Raw genomic sequence first — 21932 nt, 5'->3', positions numbered from 1 at the left:
ATTCATTCATTCAAGTATCCAACTTAGTTTGCATGGTGCTAAATTAATATTCATTCACTCCTTCTAATATGCACTGCTATATGCATAATTATTCGCCATAATTAATTTTACTTACTGAGAGCTTAGGTCTAACACTTGATTGATATATATGTATGATACTAGAGATGCACACTTTAGCTTAACTTTATTTTCTATTTAGTAATAATATTTTCTTAGAATGATTATCAATCAGTTATATCCATAATCAGTTTTATTATTATTTTTATTTTTATTTTTAAAAACGATCTCTTTCTAAGAATCAACTACCTACCTAATAATAAAACATACTACCAAACTTCCTAAATTATCCTTAATACAAAAATCAATTACCCTTACAAAAGCCTTTTTTTGTAATTTGCTAAATCAAAAATTTAGTCCACCAATCAAATGTCTCAATTCTTCCAAGTGGCACACATATTTCCCATTTTTTCCTTCATTTGAAAAGATCCATTTTCCCTCACTTTTCTCTTTCTTCCACCCCCTCTCTCCCGAAGCCCTAGCCGTTCGATTTTACCTCACTTTTCTCTTTCTTCCTCCTCCTCTCTCCAGAAACCCTAGCTATTCAGATCTTCCTTCACCTTTCTTTCACTTTTCTCTTTCTTCCTCCTCCTCTCTCCCGAAACCCTAGCCGTTCAGAATAACATATTATTCCTTCAACATTCTCATTTCTCTCTGGTTCCCTCGTCGGAGGTGTTATTTTGCGCCGTCATTCCTGTTGTCATGAGCCGCCTCGTCTTCATGTGTGACGCCGTCATAAGGGTTGTTGTGTGCCGCCTCTCAACTGATTCATCTTCATTGTCTAAGGTAATGTATTTGTTACTCTGATTTCTTCTTCATTCATCTTCATTGTTGATTTTTTCAGCTGATTTTGTTCATGTGAAAATGGATAATGAAGAAGTTGGAAAGCCCGTTGCAGATTATTTTGGTTCGTTGGTTAATTGATTAATTGGAGAATATGGTGTATAAATTGAGAGTTGGTTAATTTGGTTTTGATTTACTTTTTCAGGTTGGTGATGTGTATGTTCAGTTCAGGCTATAGCTTACCCTGAACTAAACATACACCAACCTTTTTTCTTTGGGAGTTCATTCAGAGGAAATATGTCGTGCTTACCCTGTCTTCTAGGGATCAAGGAGGTCCAGTTAACAACGTTGCAAATAAAGGTTCCTATGACAAGGATTCAGAAGCGGGTTGCTACACGGTTGAAATATTCCCAAAACAAAATGTATTACAAATGCAAAAAAAGCTCAGGATTCAAATCATTTAAGCTGAGTGTAAAAAAGCTCAGGATTTGCTTAGTGAGTCTTGGCATTTCCTAGATATGTTTCTAATCCCCAACTTTGTTTATGATAATTATAAGAGATTGGAACAGATATATATCTTATGAGTTATTCATTTGTCAAAATTTAGTTATTACCTCGTCTGTGTTTAAGCTACCAGTTTTGGCTAAGTGTTGCAGGAGCTTTAGGTGCTCAATACTGCTCAGCATACCTTGCTGTTGACACAAGGACAGACCTCTGCATTAGATACTTCAAGGTTGGTCCAATTTTATAGCATTAATATATGATTTATCTCCATTTCATTTTCAATATTGCAATAGTATTACAATTACTAGGTTCTTAATTTCTTTCTTTGTTTTCTTTTTGTTGATGAATCTCCGCAGCAAGGAAAATAATGTGAATAATGCTAATATGGACTTGAAGTCGCCACAAAGATGTGGTATAGTATGTTTCACCTTTTTCCCTAGGTTGGATGAATGTTGGTTTTGCTCTCTATCCAAATATTCAGAGATGAATTTTGGTCAGTGAATTTTTACATAGGTTGCAACCTATTTGAAATAAGCAGATAAAGGTTTGTCATTTCCCAACTAATAATTTTCTGTTTTTTAGTAATGTTATAATTTTCTGAGTTTTGGTAATTTTGTTATTGAAAATATTGTTTAGGTAACTATGGAATAACTTACATTCTTGAAAATATTTTTATGTCGTTATCGAATTGACAGGGTTGCCATTTGTGTAGAATTGTGATCATAGTCCTAGCCGTAAGCCTGTGACATTCATTTCTGACAACCACATCTTCAAGACTCCCGTCACCTTACATGATTTGAGAAGGGTAAGAGGAAATGGAGGTCACTTTCTCAATAAAAAGAAGCTCGAGCATAGAAATTTTAATGTCGCTCTCAAATAACGCGAAAATACAGCTTACCATACCATCGCCTACTCATCTCACAAAGAATTAGGTATGTCAGGGTACATATAAAATGGTGCTTAACTCATAATTAATCTGTTGACTTACTAACCATATTTACTTGCACTCAAATACAGGATTTGAAAAATTGCAAAGGTTTACTACCACCATTAAAGTGAATGCAGCATCACTCAGACATGGGCCTTATGACTTGTGGCTAAAGATAGTGAAGGATCTATTGCAAGTCATTTGGAAAATTGGAGAGTTTAGAACTTCTAAGGCTGAGTTCCTGTATTGATTTGGAAGTGGTACCAAATTCCATTGGAAAGCTTTTAAATCTAAGACATACATCTCTACATCTTAAACTGCATAATAAGCTTTTCAAGTTTACCTAAGGAATTTGGTAATCTGTGCAGTCTAAAATGTGACGTCGATGGCAAGAGAATGACTATCAAAGAGTTCCACAAATCATAGTGCTGGAGGCAATTTGGGCTGGAAAAACTATAATTGAATATGTATTGAATTAGAGTAGATAAGGGTATTGGGTATTTTAGTACTGTTATTGCTTTTGACTATTTATTTGTATACACATATAATTGAACTTGGGCTTTATGTGTGTATTTCAGTGACTTTGCCGGACGTGACGCCTTTAAGGAGCACTGAAGCGAAAGAAATGGCAGCCTCTCTAAGTTTCAGAGTGAGGTGGTTCAGTTGGCAGCTGTTCTAAATGGAGACCACTTCTTGAGCAGTTTCCCGAATGAAATGAGTAAGTCGATGAATGTGAAGGAAGCTCATGATTATGTGACAGAAGCTGTTTCGAGATTCATAAGAGCAAGCAAAGAGGCTATCAAGTTGGGGGCTGATGAGTCTGCTATTGTAGATATGAATTGCTTTTAAGGATACTTTTTGCTTTTTAAGGATACTTTGAGGTCTTTGCTATGTTTATTTTTGTTTATGATCCTTTTTGTATTTAATTATAGCTAATGCGACTTGTGGTAAAACAACTTATGTTCACTGTAAAGCTGGGCGTGGATGGAGTACAACAATTGTGCTTTTTTATTTGGTAAGCTCCTGATCTTTCTGACTAAAAGTTGTGGCATCAATTGAAACTTTGAGGGGCCGATCGATTGCCTTTGTGTTCTACTCCTATTTTTCAGGTTGAATACAAGCACATGACTCCTACTGCTGCCCTGGAGTATGTGCGGTCTCAAAGACCTAGAGTGATATTAGCACCATCACAGTGGAAAGTATACCCAGTTTTATATTATATTATTTATTTATTTTTGTTCTTCTACTTTCTAGAAGGCCAGTGACGCAATATAACAACTGTTGTGCTTTTATGGTAATGATTTATTTCCTAGCATTCATTGTTTGTAAAATCTATGCATGTATTTATGCAGGCTGTTCAAAGTTATAACAATCAAAGATCTTCTTCTTTATCACAGAGTGTTCAAAGTTATAACAATCAAAGACCTTCTCCTTCTAGAGATTAAGCCCATGATAGCACGATTATCTTGTCTTTTTGCATCCTTAAAAGTATTCGGTAGTGGTGTTCCAATGAGTATGCTATCTTGCCTTTTTGCATCCTTAAAAGTATAAGGTAGTAGTGTTCCTTAAGTGTAGTGTCATAGTATTGGTTTGAATTTCTTGTATTATCATGTGAATTTTTTTATTGTCATGAGCTAAGCTACATGACATTTAATTGATGCATTATTTTTCGGTAAAACATTTTATTTTAATCTATGAAATAAGAGCAATTCTAGGGCTCATGTTTTTTTACAGGATCTATATCTAAAAAATGGAGCTAGAGCTATATTTGTTAGTGTTTATTGAAAATGGAGTTGGATTTATATTTTTTTATCGTAATGAGTTTGCATGATCTATTTCTAGAAAATAGAACTGTATCTATATTTCCTCTAAAAAATGAGAAGAGTATTGTTTAATGTCACTAACTTTTTATTAACTTGGTAACATTATTTTAGTATTTGTTTGATTTTCTTTTAATTTCATTAAAGATTGACTTCAATGTCCTTCTCTAAAGGTGTTGCTTCACTGAAAATGAAAAAAGGAGTAAATTTTGGAAAAGACCATTGTAAGTTGCTATGGAAGTTTGTTTTTAATTCTCTTTGATAACTATTTTCTTTGATTATTATGTTTTGTAAGTTTTTTATTTCTCTTTGATAAGTTTTGTGCAGGTAGGAGCAATTGTTACAAAGTCTTGCTTCCAAAGTGTTCGATGAAATGCCTTCGTCGGTTTCTCAATTGTTTCTCTTTTGTTTTCTTTGATTTTTTGTTAATTGGCCTGTACAAAAAAGATTATTTCCATCCACTTTTATGACTTCTATTGGCAAGGAATGCGTGTTGTGTCAGATTTTCAAAAGCATATGTTACATGAAAATTTGAAATCATTAGCAAAGTGTATTGAAGCATGCCTATTTTTACAGAGATCCATTTTGTGAGTTTAGAACAAGAAATTAGCAAAGTGTATATCCATTTTGTGAGTTTAGAACAAGAAATTAGCAAAGTGTATATCCATTTTGTGAATTTTGAACAATAAATAATAACACATCTATTGTCTCAATCAACTGAGAGGAAAAAAAGAACATGCATATGAAAGAGCATAGAGTATCAATATTGAAGTCTTTTTAAGAAGGCTCTTCTGATACACTCATTAGAGTATCTTTCTAATTTAGACTCATACACTTATTAGAGTATCTCCCTAATTTACCCTTTCAATCACATGTTGAATAGTCCATCATCAACTTATCATTACAATTTTTATCTGATGATTAATTACATGTTGTAGAGTCCAGCATAAACTTATTATTGTAACTCTTATGAATTTTATCACTAAAACTATTAATTTTTTATTTTAATAAATAAAATATTATATTTATAATTAGCATAAATTCACTATTTTTAGGGGACACTGCCACCACAATACCTTTTTTATTTAAATAACAAAATATTATAAATATTTATAATTAACTGTGATATTTGTAAATATTTATAGTTATTAGTCATACTTTTTTTATTTAAATAACAAAATATTATAAATATTTATAATTAACTGTGATATTTGTAAATATTTATAGTTATTAGTCATACTTGTAAATACTTATAGTTATTAGACATATTAAATTTATCATGTTGGTGTTACATATCTACTATATATAGATTCATTTCATCTATATCATGTTTTGTGAATCTTAAATTAACATTTCTCATTTGAATTTTTAAACTTATTTTTTTGCGTTTATAATACATTATTCATCTTAAGATTTGACTTACCCGTGCGGGCGCACGGGTCTTCTACTAGTTTAAAAAAAAATCTAATTTTCAAAAAAAAAAAAAAAGTTTTTTCTAGAAATTTCTTTTTAAGTTAAAAAACTAATTAAAGTTTTTTTTTTTTGTGATTTTCAAAAAAAGACTAATTTTATTTTTATTTTGGATATAAATGTCCAAAATATGACAATGGGTCAAAACCAAATTAATAACATGTCCAAAATATAAATTTGATTAAAATCATACTAATAATTAACCGATTCTTGATAATTAGATTTAAATATAAAGATGAATAATCCAAATAATCGACTATATTACTTATTTTCGTTAACTTTTTAAAAAATAAACATTTAAGTATCGAGTATTTATAAACACATATATTTCTATTAAAATAATAATTTTTAATTTCTAAGAGCACTAGTTAATATTTCGTATATTTTAATTAAAAGAATTTAACATTACATTACTTATTTTCGATAATTTTTTAAAAAAAATACCTCTTTGAATAGGTGCAAAAATATTCAAAATTTTACACACATATTTAATTTTTATTCATGGTAATAAGAGCCTAGCATTAAATATATTTCAATCAAATGAATTTTTTTGTTATAAAATTATTTTTATTTAAAATAATAAAAGTCCACATTAAAACATACAACCTCTGGTCATTTATATCAACAAAAACTAGTAACAAACTCGTGCGTATGCACGGGTTCTGGTTTAGTATGCGCATTTGTTTATATAATATATTTATTTTAAATAGAAGTTTAAAAAATAAAAAAAAATAAATCAGTAATAGATTTTTTCATATATAAAATATTTAAATAAATAATAATTTTTTTTCGTATATCATTTTTGGATTATAAATACCATCTTTCTTATATAAAAATATTTAAATTAATAATAGATTTTTTCCCATATACAAATATTATTTATGTTTAGGTATCATACATAAAAATATTTGGATAAATAGTAAATTTTCGTATATAAAAATATTTAAATCAATACTAGATTTTTTTCCCGTATGCCATTTTTGAATAAAAAATTTTTGGATCACAAATACCATTTTTCATATATAAAAATATTTAGATCATTAATTGATTTTTCCCATATACAAATATTATTTATGTTTAGGTATCGTTTACAAAAATATCTGAATCAATTATAAACTTTTGTATATAAAAATATTTAGATCAATAATAGTTTTTTTTCGTATGCCTTTTTTGAATATATTTTTTTTGGATCATAAATACCATTTTTCGTATATAAAAATATTTAGATCAATAATAGATTTTTTATCGTATACAAATATTATTTTTGTTTAAGTATCATTTACAAAAATATCTGAAGCAATAGAATTTGATACTAATAGAATTTGAGTATAAATAATAGTAGTATGTTACAATTTAATAAGTAATACACTTTTTCATATATATATATATATATATATATATATATATATATATATATATATATATATATATATATATATATATATATATATATATATATATATATATATATTTCTTCTATTTACATTGACGACATATATTTGTGAAATGACATCAATAACTTATAATTTTTTTAATATTTAACTGTGCAAACATTATTTTAATTGTATATGCTTCACTAATGACATATATTAATATAATAATATTTTATATTTTATCCAATAACACACTTTTCAAGTATATTTTTAAATTTATTTTAATTGAAATAATTTTTTAAATTAAAATTATTATTATTTTCTTAAAAAATATTGTATCTTAAAATAAAAATTATTTCAAATTATATTTCTTCATTATTAATATTCAATTACTAAAGTTAATTTTTAAAAATTAAATACTATTTTAAATTTAAATTAACAATCATTTCAAATGATCATAATAATCTTTGTATTAAATTAGTTATTGATGTTAAGCATAATTTGTTTTAATATTGAATTAGTTATAATTTGTTTTCATGTTGAATTATTTATATTCATGTATTGTTATTAGCATAGATTTTTATAAAAAAAATCATTTTAATTGTTATTGTTGAATTATAATGCTATATTTTTATTTTCTACTTTTATGTAAACAAAAAAAGAGAAGTGAAAATAGAGGGGGAAATAAGGATTTGAATTGAAAAAACTGAAAAGTGAAAACTGAAAATTGAAAAGTGAAAGGTGAGTTGGAAAAAACCAAAAAAAGACAATTTTTGTCCCCAAAATTATTAATTTAAACTAAACTAACAAAATGGTATTTTTGTGATTTCTAGAACAACAATTTTTCTTATATTATAAATTTCATATTTAAGTTAATTAAATATTACATGTACCTAGCAATTGTATATAGGCAAAATACATTAAATATTCAATAAATTTTAAAAAATAACTTTTATTTAAAGTGACCAGAATAATTATATATAAACACGTATCATATATTTCAACATTAGTATATCAATTACTCTATTGTACAAGCATGGCAATTTCTGCTTCTAAAATTTTCTTATCACTTTCAATGTTGATAACTATTCTTGTTTCATTTCAAATTACAAATGGTCTAAAGACTCTAAGGGCTCCATGGACTCCAGATAGAGTATACATTTCCATTACCAGCAACATAACTGATCTTCAGCTTGGTGTTCATTGTAAAGATAAAAAGCATGATATTGGGTTTCGATCATTGAAATTTGGAGAAAATTACGCATTTGATTTTCAGCCTAAGGCTTTTCTAAGAGCATCTTTATACTTTTGTCGATTTACATGGGCTGATGAATTTCATTACTTTGACATTTATAAGGAAACAAGAGATCATGATATATGCAGCAAATGTAATTGGAAGATAGATAAATCAGGACCATGTAGAGAAACTGAGACATCTGATACATGTTATCCTTGGAACCCTAATCATGTTATAGAAGGGAATAATACTCTTATGGTGTAACTTGATAAATGTATTATGCATTGAAGTTTGTGTAGAATGAAGAATAAATATTATGAATTCTAAGTTTGTTTTTATATTTATTGACCATTACAAAGTTGATTTCATGCACTATATTTTTTTACATGTTAAACCTCAACGGTGGATATTTGTAATTATCTTTTTGGTATTATTTTAATGTATCAATTGTTTTTAAGAATTTGTTTGGAAAACTTATTTCATTTTCCAAAACCTTTCTTCTTTTCTTTAAATAAAAACATCATTAATTTTAATTTGTAAACAGTTGTTTTTAAAAGTAAAAAACTATTCTTTTGAAAGATGTTTTAAAATTATATTTATTTATATAATCATTTTTAATTAAATTATAAATTCAAAAAATTATGAATTTGTAAATTATTTTTTTGACTCATTTTAATTTTTTTATTTGAACTTATCTTTTGTGGAAAATGGTAAATTTAAAAGATCGGCATTCACATCATATGTTTACCAAACCATCATTTGTAAAGTTTGAATTCATTCTTTAATTGGTTAGCATCGACATAGTTACAAATATATGCTAATAATATGCACAGACTTTTAAGCATTGATTCACAATAATATTTAAAACAGTAACAAGAAAAATACTTAAAAGATGAACATTAAAATGAATAGTCTACAACTGGTATTTCATAGATACGTTTACATCTACCAGTGAATCTAGATGAGTTAACAAAATCAGTTGAATTCAGATGAATTAATTGTAAAACTACATATTTAAATAAAATCATTTTTTCAATTCAAATAACATTAATTTTGAGATATTAGTCAATTTTTCCAAACCTAAAATTTAAAACAGTTTTCTGTCAAGTTTCAGTTTTAGATTTTTTTTATTATATCATATTTACAATTTTTACAAACCTACAATATATGACAACTCTCCGTCAAATTTAGTTTTAAATGAATATCGATGCTCCATTGTATCTAAAAAATTGAGTTCAAATGAATATTTTCTCTCTTTTTTTGTCTTGGAGAATTTCATAATAAATGTTTAACTCTACAAAATTTATAAAATTTTGGTAATTTAAAAAGATTTAAGTTATTTGATATTTTATGAAATAAATTTAAATAAAAATATAATAACTTTTTTAAAAATATAACTAATAATAATTTTAAATTTATATAAAATTTAGTATGCTTGATATCAAAAACAGTTTATAACTTTGTATTGAAAATTTAAATAATTATTATTGCTCATTATTATCCACCTACCACATAAATAAAATCTAATAATTACTTATTATTAGCATTAAAAAAACAAAAATTATAATAATTATTAAAAAAAATTATAAATCGTGATAATTAACTAGTAAAATTTTATATACACATTGTTTAATATACTTAGTTTATATTTTTAATGTGCCTTAATTATAAATGATAACCATAATATTAAGAAGTTGAATAAATAATTTTAAATAAATAGTTTCCAAAATAAATATTAAGAAATTGACCATAATTAATGAATTTAATTATTTTCAAAAGTATTGATGACAATTAAAATTGACCAATAACCAAATCAGAAGTATTGAATGACAATAAATAATTTTCAATATTTTGTTTTGAATATCAGAAGCAAAATGCAATTTTGTTGAACTCAAAAGGATATTGTGTAGTAACTGCAGAGTTTATTCATGATTACAACAGTGAGTTATCTAAGAATGCAAAAAGAATCATACCCAATCGAAAAACCACGATATATATAACAGTAACAATTGCATCATAACAAATGCTTTGTTTTTTGCATTAAAAAAGAAGAAGAAAACTCAATTGCTTCAAACACGTGGATTTGATTATTTCTAGTAAAGGTGTTTTCCCTGTAACAAACTGATATAAGATTGTTTCAACACTCCAGAGATCTGGTTGTGCATTTAATTCATTAACGCATGAAAATCAATTTACCCTAATTTCAATGCAATGCTGAAAAACAAAATGAAAATGAAAATCGAAATCACAATATGAAGATTGCAACAACGGATCGAGAAAAAGAAAGATTAAATCGTAAATTGTGACTCAGATCGAAGAAATCGGAATGAAACGTACCAGTTACAACCGATAACTTCTTTAGAGCGATAATCGGGGACAATGAAGCTACATGGCTTTAAGATGGTTGATAAGCTTCAATCTAAGGCAATTAATTGTGTCGTCATTCGTGAGTGATTCCAAAACATCTTCGAGAGTGATCAATAAAGAAGAAGCCAAGAATAATCGCAGTCACTATTGAAGTCTATTAGATTTCACGCAAAACCGATGAGGAAAAAATATTGAAGAGTTTTGATATTGATTTGTATAGTTGAATAGAGAGAAATGGAGGAATTAAAAATGCAATTACTGGTGGTCGTTTTAATGGGGTTTAGTGTTGGTTTGAGGAAATTGGGATTCAAAAACCCTAATATGGTAAAGGAGTGACGAAGACGATAGTGGAAGCAAATCGATATGAACCATGCACAGCTCTGACGACACTACTTTTAATTAGGAAAGTTATTAGGGTTTCTAAGCATGGAAGAAAATGAATGAGGAAGAATAAAAAAGTTAAGAGAGAAAGGGGAGGATAAAAAAGAGAGAGAATATGAGGAAAATTGAAAATTAATGCATTGATTGTTTTTTCACCTTCCCCGTGTGACTTTTCGGTTCAAAAGGTGCATTGAAAAGGTTAAGTGTAATTTAAATGAAAATAGTAAGAAAATTGGTGGAGTGACCTGTCAGTAATATTAAATGCCAAGTGAACGAGGTTTAAGGAAGGCGTATAATAATCCTTTTAATCCTTGAAATTATAAAAGTTGAAACATTTAATTAAAAGGTTAAACATAGAATTTCTAGGTACTTGGATTTTAATAGATAGATAATAGATTTTGAATATATATATATATATATATATATATATATATATATATATATATATATATATAATTGAACTTTTAATCTTTTAACAAAAAAGTTTAATAATATTGATCTCATAATTAATATTCATTAATTTTAGGTTTTTTTAATTTATTTATGTTAATCAATTTAGACTATTTTGTTAATTTTTAACTAGACGTTATATACACGCGTAAATTTTATTGAACTTTTATATATAAATATTAAAGTTTTAAAAGACAAATGTGTTGATCTGATTTTGTTTTGTATCAATTGCATTTTTTATAAAAAAATTAGTAATGATTTAATAATTTGTATTCTTTAATATAATTTAAAAACGGGAAATTAAAGAGTAAAAAAAGTAAAATTTAAAGAAATTAAAAAAATAAAAATTATTGTGAGTAAAAAAAATAAAAATTATTATTGATATAAAAAATGCCCACATATTAATCTATGCTTACATATGAATTAATATTACATGTAAAGTAAATAATAAAATTTAAAATACTAATGATTAAATATCATTTAAAATGTAAAGTAAATAATATGAACTATTAATTTAGAAAGAAAATTTATATAGATAATATTATAGGTAGTATATATTAAAAAAAATTCAAAATAATAACTATTTATTTAAATTCACATCTGACATGTGATGTCTTTAATTTATATTTATTCTTTGATTTTTGTATCCAATATTGAATTCATTCATGAATATTGAAAAAGTGTTAAATAAAAAAAATAAAAAAAATATGACAATTTTAATAAAAATTAAAAATTTTGAAAACAATTTTGTTTTTCTCGATTAACTAAAAAAAATTAAACTTGAAAATATTGCGTAAAAGTAAAACAATTAAAATATTAAACATACAAAAACAAGAATAATTTGTCTTGCGAGCTTTGGCGACTTCTGGTTGACGAAATAACTATGTCCGATGGCGAATAGGTGATCTTTGGCAAGCAATTGATCACTGAAATCGGGACTTTCAACTATTGTGAATCCAATCGAGATGGTTTAAAGTCCTAATCTTAGGATTATGGACCTGAGTGAAAGGTGAAACAGGTTTAAAAATCACGTTTAGGGCACAAAATTAGGGCTGGTGGGACGAGGGCGGGGCCGATCGAAGAAATTGGTGGCAATAACACCTCTGAAGGTGGTAAGAGTCTTCACACCAGCGTTTGCTCACTTAGAAGGATTACTCAAGAGTCTGAACGATGCTGGAGCAAGCCATAACAGGAAAACCAAAGAGAGCCAAAAGGAAAACTCGATTGCAAAGCAAAACCTAAAGACGATTGTAGAGGAACACCTGGAAGAAACAATGGAAGGGAAGAAAATGATGGAAACCAATCGACCATGGGTGGATGCTATAGGAGGTAATCGCATAGCTTCCAATGATCTTGAAATTGAATATATTGCACCTGAAATAGTTGATGAGGGAAATTGAAGTTGTGATATTTGGGAATGGCGTGGCTTCTAAAATGATGTATTGGGAACATTCTCTGATTATGTATGCCTTAGGTCAGGAATTGTTAACGAATGATGTGAAGAGGTTTATAGAGAATGTATGGAACTTTGTCACAATGCTAGAGTTATTCTTTAATAATGAAGGATACTTTATAATCAGATTTAAGTCTAAAAATAAGAATATGTTGTTTTAATGTGAGGCCCATACAGGATTTATAGAAAACTTATGTTTCTTCATGAATATGGACCCCTGACTTCCAGCTTAAGGATGATCTTTTAAGGATTTTTACCAATATGGGCGATTCTTCCTCAATTGCCATTGGTGTTCTGGGGAGATAAATGTATAGCCAAGATTGCAAGTGCCATTGGTAAACCTTTAATGACATATGAGTGTACAATGAAGAAACTGGGAGTATCATATGCTAGAGTTCTAATTGAGGTGGATGTTACAGCTGAGCTAAAAGATCACATCAATATTAGAGATCCTAGAGGGAAAAAGATCACACAAAAAGTTGAATATGAATGAAAACCACTATATTGCAAATCTTGCAATAAAGTGGGGCATGAGTGCAAAGGAAAAGTCACACAACCAAAGAAACACATATGGAAGACAAAGTAGCCTGGTAAAGTGGGGATAAAAGATACAACTAAAGAAACAGAGAGTAATGAACCAGAAAAACTGGAGGTGCAATAAACACAACATGATTGGACCGTGGTGAAAAACTCAAACAAAAACAAAGGTAAAGAGAATGTAATAGATCCTATCACAATAGAAAGAATTGAAGGAAGAATATTTGGATTCAAGAATGGATTTAAGGTGCTTGGGGATAGAGATATATCATCAATCTATAATACCATTTATAATGATACTTAGCTGGAATATTAGAGGCTTGAATAAAAGAGCGCGACATAGTGAGATTGGCAATAATTGGAAGTGGCTGGACAATTATACTCATCACCATAATGGAATCATATGGATTTGGGAGGAGTATGGTTTAAATATCACCATAATAGAGAGCTCAAATCAGTACATTCATTATGAAATGAAGAACTTTGATGGCACAACATACTACCTCACAGTATTCTAGGCTCATAACCAGTCGAGTAATAGGAGAACTTCGTGGTAGGATATCAAAAGAATAGAAAATCTGATAAATGGACAATGGTTGATTATAGGTGATTTTAACGTGTTGCATATCACTGATAGAGTCGAGGATAATCCGGTTCAAGAGGCTGGATATAAGGATTTGGAGACTATGATAGAAAATTTTGGGCTTTATGAGCATGAAACTAGAGTGGTGTCTAATAGGTACTATCTATTCCAAATTGATAGAGTTGTTTGTAATATAGAGTGGTGTCTACAATTCCCCAATTGTGATACAGAAAACTTGAATTCACAATTTCTCAATTTTATAATTGAACACTTTTAGTTTATGAAGATTGTAAACAACAAATGAAACATATAGTCGACAGGAAGATCTATGTATACGGTTTGGACAAACATAAAATATTATAGCCTTTAATGAGAAGGATGAACAATGATAATATTGACAAAGTGAACAAAATTGAGGAGACAAGAAGCAAGCTTGCTCATATACAACACCTCTTTACAATTGACATTTTCAACTAGAATCATCCATTTGAACAATCATTGGATTGAAGAATTGCTCTAAGCCATTTATTAAGAAGAGAAAATTTCTATGCAAAAGGATAAACTTGAATGGCTCAAGCAAATTGGCATACATAAATTTGAGGATCCACAGGGAAGAATTCTCACTAATGGGAAGGATATCAAGCAGGAAGTGATGAGGTTCTACAACACTAGTTGGTACTAAATCTCACAGAATTAGACATGTGGGTATAGCAGCCATAAGATAGGGATTTCAACTGCAAAGACACATGAGCAATAGTTGACCCAGCCTATCAATGATGACAAAATTTGGAGAGCTCTGAGTAGTACTGGTGATTTCAAGGCCCCAAGTTTAGATGGTTTTGTCGTGGAGGAAAAATTGAGATTAAGATATTGATTAACTTAACTCGAAAGAGCAAGAGTTGCACCAAACTTTATTGTTTCCAAAGGAAAGGGAAAATATCGATAAAACCTAAACGCGAAAATAAAACAAAAGAGAGATCCGTATACGGGGTCGGTTATACAAGGGGAAGATATTAGCACCCCTCACACCTACGGTACTCCATAGGAACCTCTTGAAAATTTGTGTTAGGCTAAAACGAGATTGTTTGCAAAAATATTGGAGTGATGAGAAAAATAAATGTTTTATTTTTTTTATGATCGCCAAGACTTTAAGAGTTTTGTGCCTATGTATCCTCCATGTGTAATGAAGAAGTTAGAGCCTCGTAGCTCATGGTAAAAGTAACCACGAAAGTTTGTTGATTGATTTTAAATTGGAAATAAATTTCATCGTATTCGAGTGGAACATACAACTTGCCATCCACAAATATGAGGAAGTGAACTTTTACTCGGATTTTTTCAGAAGCATGTCTCTACATTCAAGTGAAAAATGTCAATCACTTCACAACATCTTGTAGAAGCATGGTGGTTTGCATCACTACAAGAATAAACTAATATCCATCCTTTGAGAAAAGGTTTTAAAAGAAAAAGTGCACAAAGACACAAAAAGAGATCTAATGATGTTTGTTTTTTTAGAGGTTTTTGAAAAGAGTTTGAATATGCTTAAGTGTCTTAACATTTATTAAGAAAAATATTTTTTGGGATCACTTGATAAAGTCAAGGTTTATTGAGAAAAAGTTTGAAGTTTGAAAAAGAAGTTTGGAAAATAGAGATAAGTTTTGAAAATTGAAGAAGTGAGTAGGAGATGAATAGACTATCTTATAGCATAAAGATAAATTACATGAAATAAAAGGTCTCATTGTAAGGTAGTCTAAGAAAAATCCTTTGTGTGTGTAAGTATACTAACCACAAGATGGAGAAAGCATTTGACATTGGTCAAAATGAGCATTCATTTGCCTTTGGATTAAGACACTAGATAAGCAAAACTAGCAAGCAAGCATATAAAAGATGAACATCTCAAGCAAGCAATGAAAGCAGATGAAAATCACAAGTCTCAGGTAAGTATCAAGACCATTGTGCAATAGAGGAAATCCCAAGTCTTTGAATAAAGACCAAAAGTTCCCTAAAGTGGCCAAGTCTTGATTAAGATTGAAAGTCCCGATGAATTACAAGATAACCACTCCAAGCAAAGGAAATTACTAAGTCCAAAGGTCCAAAGTCCAAAATACTCATCAAGCAAGGGATAGTAACACAAATTCCACAAGATTAGATGAAAGTTTTTTAAGGTTTTGTCCATTTTATGATGTTTTTGGTCTTTTTGAATTAACAAAAAATGACAACAAGCATAAAATAATGGCAAGAATGTAAAAGCATGAATGTAAATGACGTGAAATTAAATGGCATTAAAAGTAAAGAGCATAAAAGTAAAAGTTAGTATAATTATAGGTCAAGGTTAGTGTTAATGAAGAATCATCAAGTCAGGACAATTTAACACTATGTTAAATAATCATAAATAGACTTATGTAGAAGTTGCACCTATATGAGATCGATCAATAGTAATTTATGTATCATACATGTTAGAGGAATGATACAAAACCATCCTCCTAAAACAATGTAACACAATGTTTAAGGAAAAAACAAAAGAGGAAGAAGATGGAGAATGGGAGATGATCAAACACCATTGAAATATAACAAAGGATCATCAATCATCAATTTTAATCATTCAAATTCATAATACAATGACAAAAGCTTATCACTATCCAAGGTACCAAAAATAATCAAATGATCATTTATTTGATAAGTATGAAATGGTGAAAGTTCATACAACCAAAACATCATCCAAAGACCAATTGAAATTGATGAAACATTGATAAACCAAGTCATGATCCAAGTCAAACAAAAATGAACTTAAAAATGATTAAAAAAACAGTAAAAAGGTTTTTTAAAGGAAATTAAATGGAACATTCCAAAGAGGCATCAAAACATCATCCAAAGACCAATTGAAATTGATGAAACATTGATAAACCAAGTCATGATCCAAGTCAAACAAAAATGAACTTAAAAATGATTAAAAAAACAGTAAAAAGGTTTTTTAAAGGAAATTAAATGGAACATTCCAAAGAGGCATCAAAACATCAAATAAAATTCCAAGAAAATTTGAGAAAGTATGAAATATTCCACATATTTAGATCTCAAAAGTTGGAGCGAAAAATATTTGAAAATGTGTGAAAATTAATTGCTAAATGAAAATGAAAAATAGAAAAATGCTTAAAATGATTTTAAAATTCTGGAAAAAATATATGCGATAAAATATGTTTAATGATTTATGAAATAAAATTTAGAGTTAAAAATGTTAAAGGACCATTTAAAATTAAATCAGAAAAGAAGAGGAGATTAAAATGGATTTAAAAACAAAAAGAAAATAAAAAAGACCAACGCTAGCTACATGGCTTTTCAGAACTGGTCAAAATTTGAATCCTTCCACCAAAGCGCACGAAGAGCTTCATCATCTTCAACCTCAAGTTGATTTATGCAAATCCATGAACTTTGAGTTTTAAGCTCAAACAACACGCATTTGTGCTTCTACTTATGTCATCGTTCATGTCTTTCGACACTAGAGTCATTTATTGGCTTTGAGTAGAGAGAAAGTACTCAAGAACACGAAGAAACCTAGTTTTTCAAAGTAAAATTAAATTACAAATAAAAACAATAAATCTCACTTAAGTGAGGGGTTTCAATCAGTGGGCCAAGACGAAGAGAATGGTAATTTGTTTGTTCAGAAATGTAACTTTTATCTACCTTTTCAGTTGAAGCTTTGAAGGTCAACGATAATGGATTCGATTTGAAGGTTTCAGGAGGTCTCAAGCTTCAGAAGGCGACGATGAGTGATTATGGGTAGAGATATGAAGTTAAAAAAAACTGAATTTGGGAAACTGATTTTTGATTTTTTAAGCTTTTCATGAATGAAAATGGCAGAGGTTCAGTGGCTGTCAAAGCTTGCAAATGAAGGAAAAATGATCTTCTACTTATGGTAAATGAAATGATATCATGGTACGTGTGAGATTCATATCCAAAACTTATGAACCGAGTTGAGATTTCTTATTTTGCAATCCGTGTGAGAATGAGAGTGAAATGGGCGAAACATTGAGGAAATATGGTTGTTTTGCACTCTATTATACGCGTTTTTCAAGTACAAATGATTTTGCTCATGCGTTGGTGGTTCCAAGTGAAGATTTGGTAATTTCAAGTTTCAGGTCATGCGTAAAATGCCGAGTTCATAGCACCATGTTTAAGCTTAGGCCAAATGAAAATCCCGCGTGCATTTTGTGATATTAATTGAGCCAAATGATCTCCTCATGACATTGAATTAGATGCAAAAAGAACCACATCAAAAGGATGCTTGGTTTGAAAATGACATGGATGACAAGTTGAGGTCATGAGCGGAAATTCTAGGTCAAGCAATAGGTCGACTAGGTTTTGGACCTAATTTTGTGCGCAAATGGCATAATCTATGATTCCAAAATTGAGGTACTTAGGAGAAAAATTGACGTTTAACCATTGAAACAAAGTTGTAGAGGAACTCAAATGTGACATTTGGCTAAAAGTAGATTCCAAAAATGTTAAGAAGTGAAAAAGTTATGGTATTTTAACCAAATGACATGTCATACTTGAATTTAGGTCAACCAAACATGCACTAACTTTGAAGTGGAACTAGTGGTGTCGTTGCACATGTATGTTGTTTTTAAATGTCACACATCATGTGTTATATTGAGAAGTGACGAGTCGCTGATTCAGAAGTGGGAATCGATGATGAGTTTGGGCTCGAAGAAGAACCAGGTTTGAAGTGGAACCGCAATGAGTGAATACATGTCAATAACATAACTCTGATATCCACAAATTGGTACCACATGCATTGAGACAAGATGTTGTTCGCATTGCATACATAAACACATTGTGATAAAGTATGTGATTGATGATAGTTTCATAAATTAAATGGTTAAATATGTTTGTGGTCCTCTTAAATATTTCATATTTCACCTTCAAAAAATTTCTTCAAAGAATGATGCTCCTAAAATTTTTCATCCACACTTTTAGTCCCTTTTGCTAAAACGGTCACTAATTCAATCGCTAAGTAGTAAATCGTCGCTAAAACCGTTACCAATTAGGTCGTGAACTTGTAAAGCTGTCTCTAAATTGCAGGAGAGACCAAAAGTGTGGAGGAAAAAATTTAGGAGGGTCATTATTTGAAGAAGGTTTTTTTGAGGGACTAAAAATGAAATATAAGATATTTAAGAGGACCACAAACATATTTAACACTAAATGAAATGACATATATTTTGAGCTTAAAACTAACCTTGATAAATTAAATTAATACAATCTATCCCGTTAAGCCAACTTAATTGGTAGTTATGAGAGATATCAAATGCAAAAACGTAGATTCGAACGCACAACACCCCACTTATTAATTTTTAGGAATCGAAATTACAACCACGAAACTAATAGATAAATGAATAAATAAAATTTAGTATGCTTTTTATTGTATGAACTAACTAGTAAAATAAAAGTTTCTATTCTAGACTGGGTCGATGAGCTGCACAACGTGCTGTGGGCTTACAAAACGACGCCCCGTTCTACTATCAGAGAGACCCCTTTCAGACAGACATATGAAACTGAGACAGTAATCCCCGTCGAGATCAGAGAACCTTCTTATCGGACCGAATCCCCCCTCGAAGAGAAATTGAACGAAGAAGGCATGAGGGAGGAACTGAATATGGCCAGGGAAATTCGATCGGAAGTGTCTCTCCGAAAAACCAAATTAAAACAACAAATAACTTTGGGCCACAATGCGAAGGTCGTAAAGCGCGAGTTTGAGACTGGCTCACTAGTCTTACGCATAAACATGAAAGACTCACGTGAAGGCAAACTAGCCTCCAACTGGGAAGGCCCATATTGAGTATGTGATAAAACGAACAACGGGGCCTAATACCTCGAAAACCTACTCGGGGAAAAACTTGCTTGACCCTGGATCGCCGAAAAACTCAGACAATACCATAGCTAACCAACAAGCCATTTTCCCGCCAGCCCTTCGCCGACAAGGATGCGCGGCCGGATAAGGAAACACGTCATGGTACAAACGCGCACCTCTTAGTGACAACGAAGGTCAAACTCTCGCTCGCAGGAGTAACGTTTTGGCCCGACGGGGAAGTCTGCACCTAGCTTTACTGTTGTAGTACCTGTTCGGCAAAACACCCATCTCGCGATGGGAACGTTCACGCCACGAGCTCTTGGCCCCGATCGCGGTCTCGAGCTCGTCATTTTCCTAGACCCGATCTGGTTTTCCCAACTTGTTCCCCGCACAATCGGATGGCAATTAACGGTCGAGCAACCACGAATCTTAACATATATCGAGTGTGCGACACTTATAAAAATTTAGCATACACCAAACATGCACAAAATTTAGGAAATAATTAAAGCATTCATAGCGAATCATAAAAAGCAAAAACAATTATATAAAAGCCGACCACGACGGGCACGCAGGCCCCCAAAAGATAACAAACATAACCCTATGTCCTAAATAAAATTAAAAGTGGCGCACAGGCCTAATCCATACGGACACGCAGGTCCAAACAAAACAAAAAATTACTCTTCTTCGTCCACCTCCAGAGAATTCGGGATCAACTTCCCGTCAACAATCTTCGCTGCCAAACTGATACCCTCAGAATTCAACTCAGGATTCAAAACCTTAAGTTGAGTCACAAAAAGATTGAAACCCGCTGGACCCATCTCAAAACAATCGAGCCTTAAGGCCTCAATCTTTCCGACCAGATTAGCCCGGGTCTTTAAATCTTCACATCCTCGGACTCATCATCGACAGACGCCCACTCAGCCCTTAGGTCCTTCTCCAGCTTTTTCTTCTCCTCCTCTCACTCATCAGCCTTGCATGTTAACTCCTCGCACTTCTTCAAATTTTCATTGGACACCCCAAGGGCCGCCTCGAACTTCAAGACTTTGTCCTCGGCAGTCTTCTTGTCCTTCTCATCCTTCTTCAGAGCAGCTGCCGAACGATGGTAATATTTCTTCCTGGGCGGCCGCGTCACCTGCAAGTAGAGGAAAATAGTGAATTCGACATTGTATCAAATCCACCATTCCACCGTAAGACAAGTGAAATGGTAGAGCAAGGGGCACCCGAGACCCCCGACCAAACCCTCATTCAACTTCTCGAAGGGGATTCGAGCTCAAACGTCCCAAACCTAACTCGTTCAGCTTTTCATGATATAACCTATGAGCAAATACACGAAGCTGATGAGCAAGGTATGCATTCCCCGAGAAAAAGATGAAATCCACAAGGAGAAAGCATGAGTTTCCCGGGCTCTAACTTGAACAGCCCATGGAAACCCTTCAAACCTTCGAGGAGAACCAAGAATTCTAGGCTTTTCCATGAAAGATCCGAGGATCCCCATCAATATTTCAAAGAGAAAGACTTCTCGCTTGAAATTTCGTACATTTTCTTTAAGCCTACCATAACCAAACCGATGAATAACCCGAGAAAGAGTTCCCCTAAAACTCAGAATGCAACCCAAAGGCAAATCCTAACTAGAAGAAAGCCAAGATAATGTACCTGAAGGTTGCATGATGAAGAATACTCGAAGGTTGTGGTGACGAAGACGGTAACTGAAGAAGAAACAACTTGAAGGAAGGTAGAGAAAACTTGAATGCAAAAAGGGAGCGTAAACCCTAAATGAGAGGAAATAACCCTCTTTTATAGGACTTGCGCGAAAGGCGAAACGTCACGTCGATTGACGCACCGCCCCCTATGCGTATGCCTCGTTATGACCTAGGCCTCAGGCCATCAATACTCATTTAATACACCTCCACGTCACCCAAATGTTTGCCACACACCACCGTTTCACTTCCCTGATGACCGATGATCATACCACTCTCTCCGCGAGAATCCATCGCTCGTTAGGATATGATTCCTCCGACCATGACCTCAAACGAGGAACTCCCATCTGATTCAAATCTATCGACGACATATACCAAACACAAAGTCACAGCCCCTTGATCACGAGCTACAACTTGGGGGGGCTCCTGTTCTGGACTGGGCCGACACCC

The 21932-nt window shown here is 31.1% G+C and overlaps 1 protein-coding gene and 1 pseudogene across 1 annotated transcript; both read left to right on the top strand.

Moving 5' to 3' along the window:
• Window positions 1-489: 489 nt before the first annotated feature.
• On the top strand, window positions 490-4837 carry LOC131652685 (uncharacterized; annotated as a pseudogene).
• Window positions 4838-7971: 3134 nt separating this feature from the next.
• Window positions 7972-8436, top strand: LOC131650428 (S-protein homolog 5-like). Its single transcript, XM_058920139.1, has one exon. The coding sequence runs from the start codon at window positions 7972-7974 to the stop codon at window positions 8434-8436; it is 465 nt and encodes a 154-aa protein (XP_058776122.1).
• Window positions 8437-21932: the final 13496 nt, after the last annotated feature.

The sequence above is a fragment of the Vicia villosa genome, linkage group LG2, assembly GCF_029867415.1.
Source record: "Vicia villosa cultivar HV-30 ecotype Madison, WI linkage group LG2, Vvil1.0, whole genome shotgun sequence".
Taxonomy (NCBI): domain Eukaryota; kingdom Viridiplantae; phylum Streptophyta; class Magnoliopsida; order Fabales; family Fabaceae; genus Vicia; species Vicia villosa.
Note: the sequence above shows the minus strand (reverse complement) of the source record. Positions and strands in the feature narration are given on the sequence as shown.

Bases quoted from the DNA above. Each gene is read 5' to 3' on its own strand.
- LOC131650428 (XM_058920139.1), top strand. From the start codon at position 7,972: ATGGCAATTTCTGCTTCTAAAATTTTCTTATCACTTTCAATGTTGATA.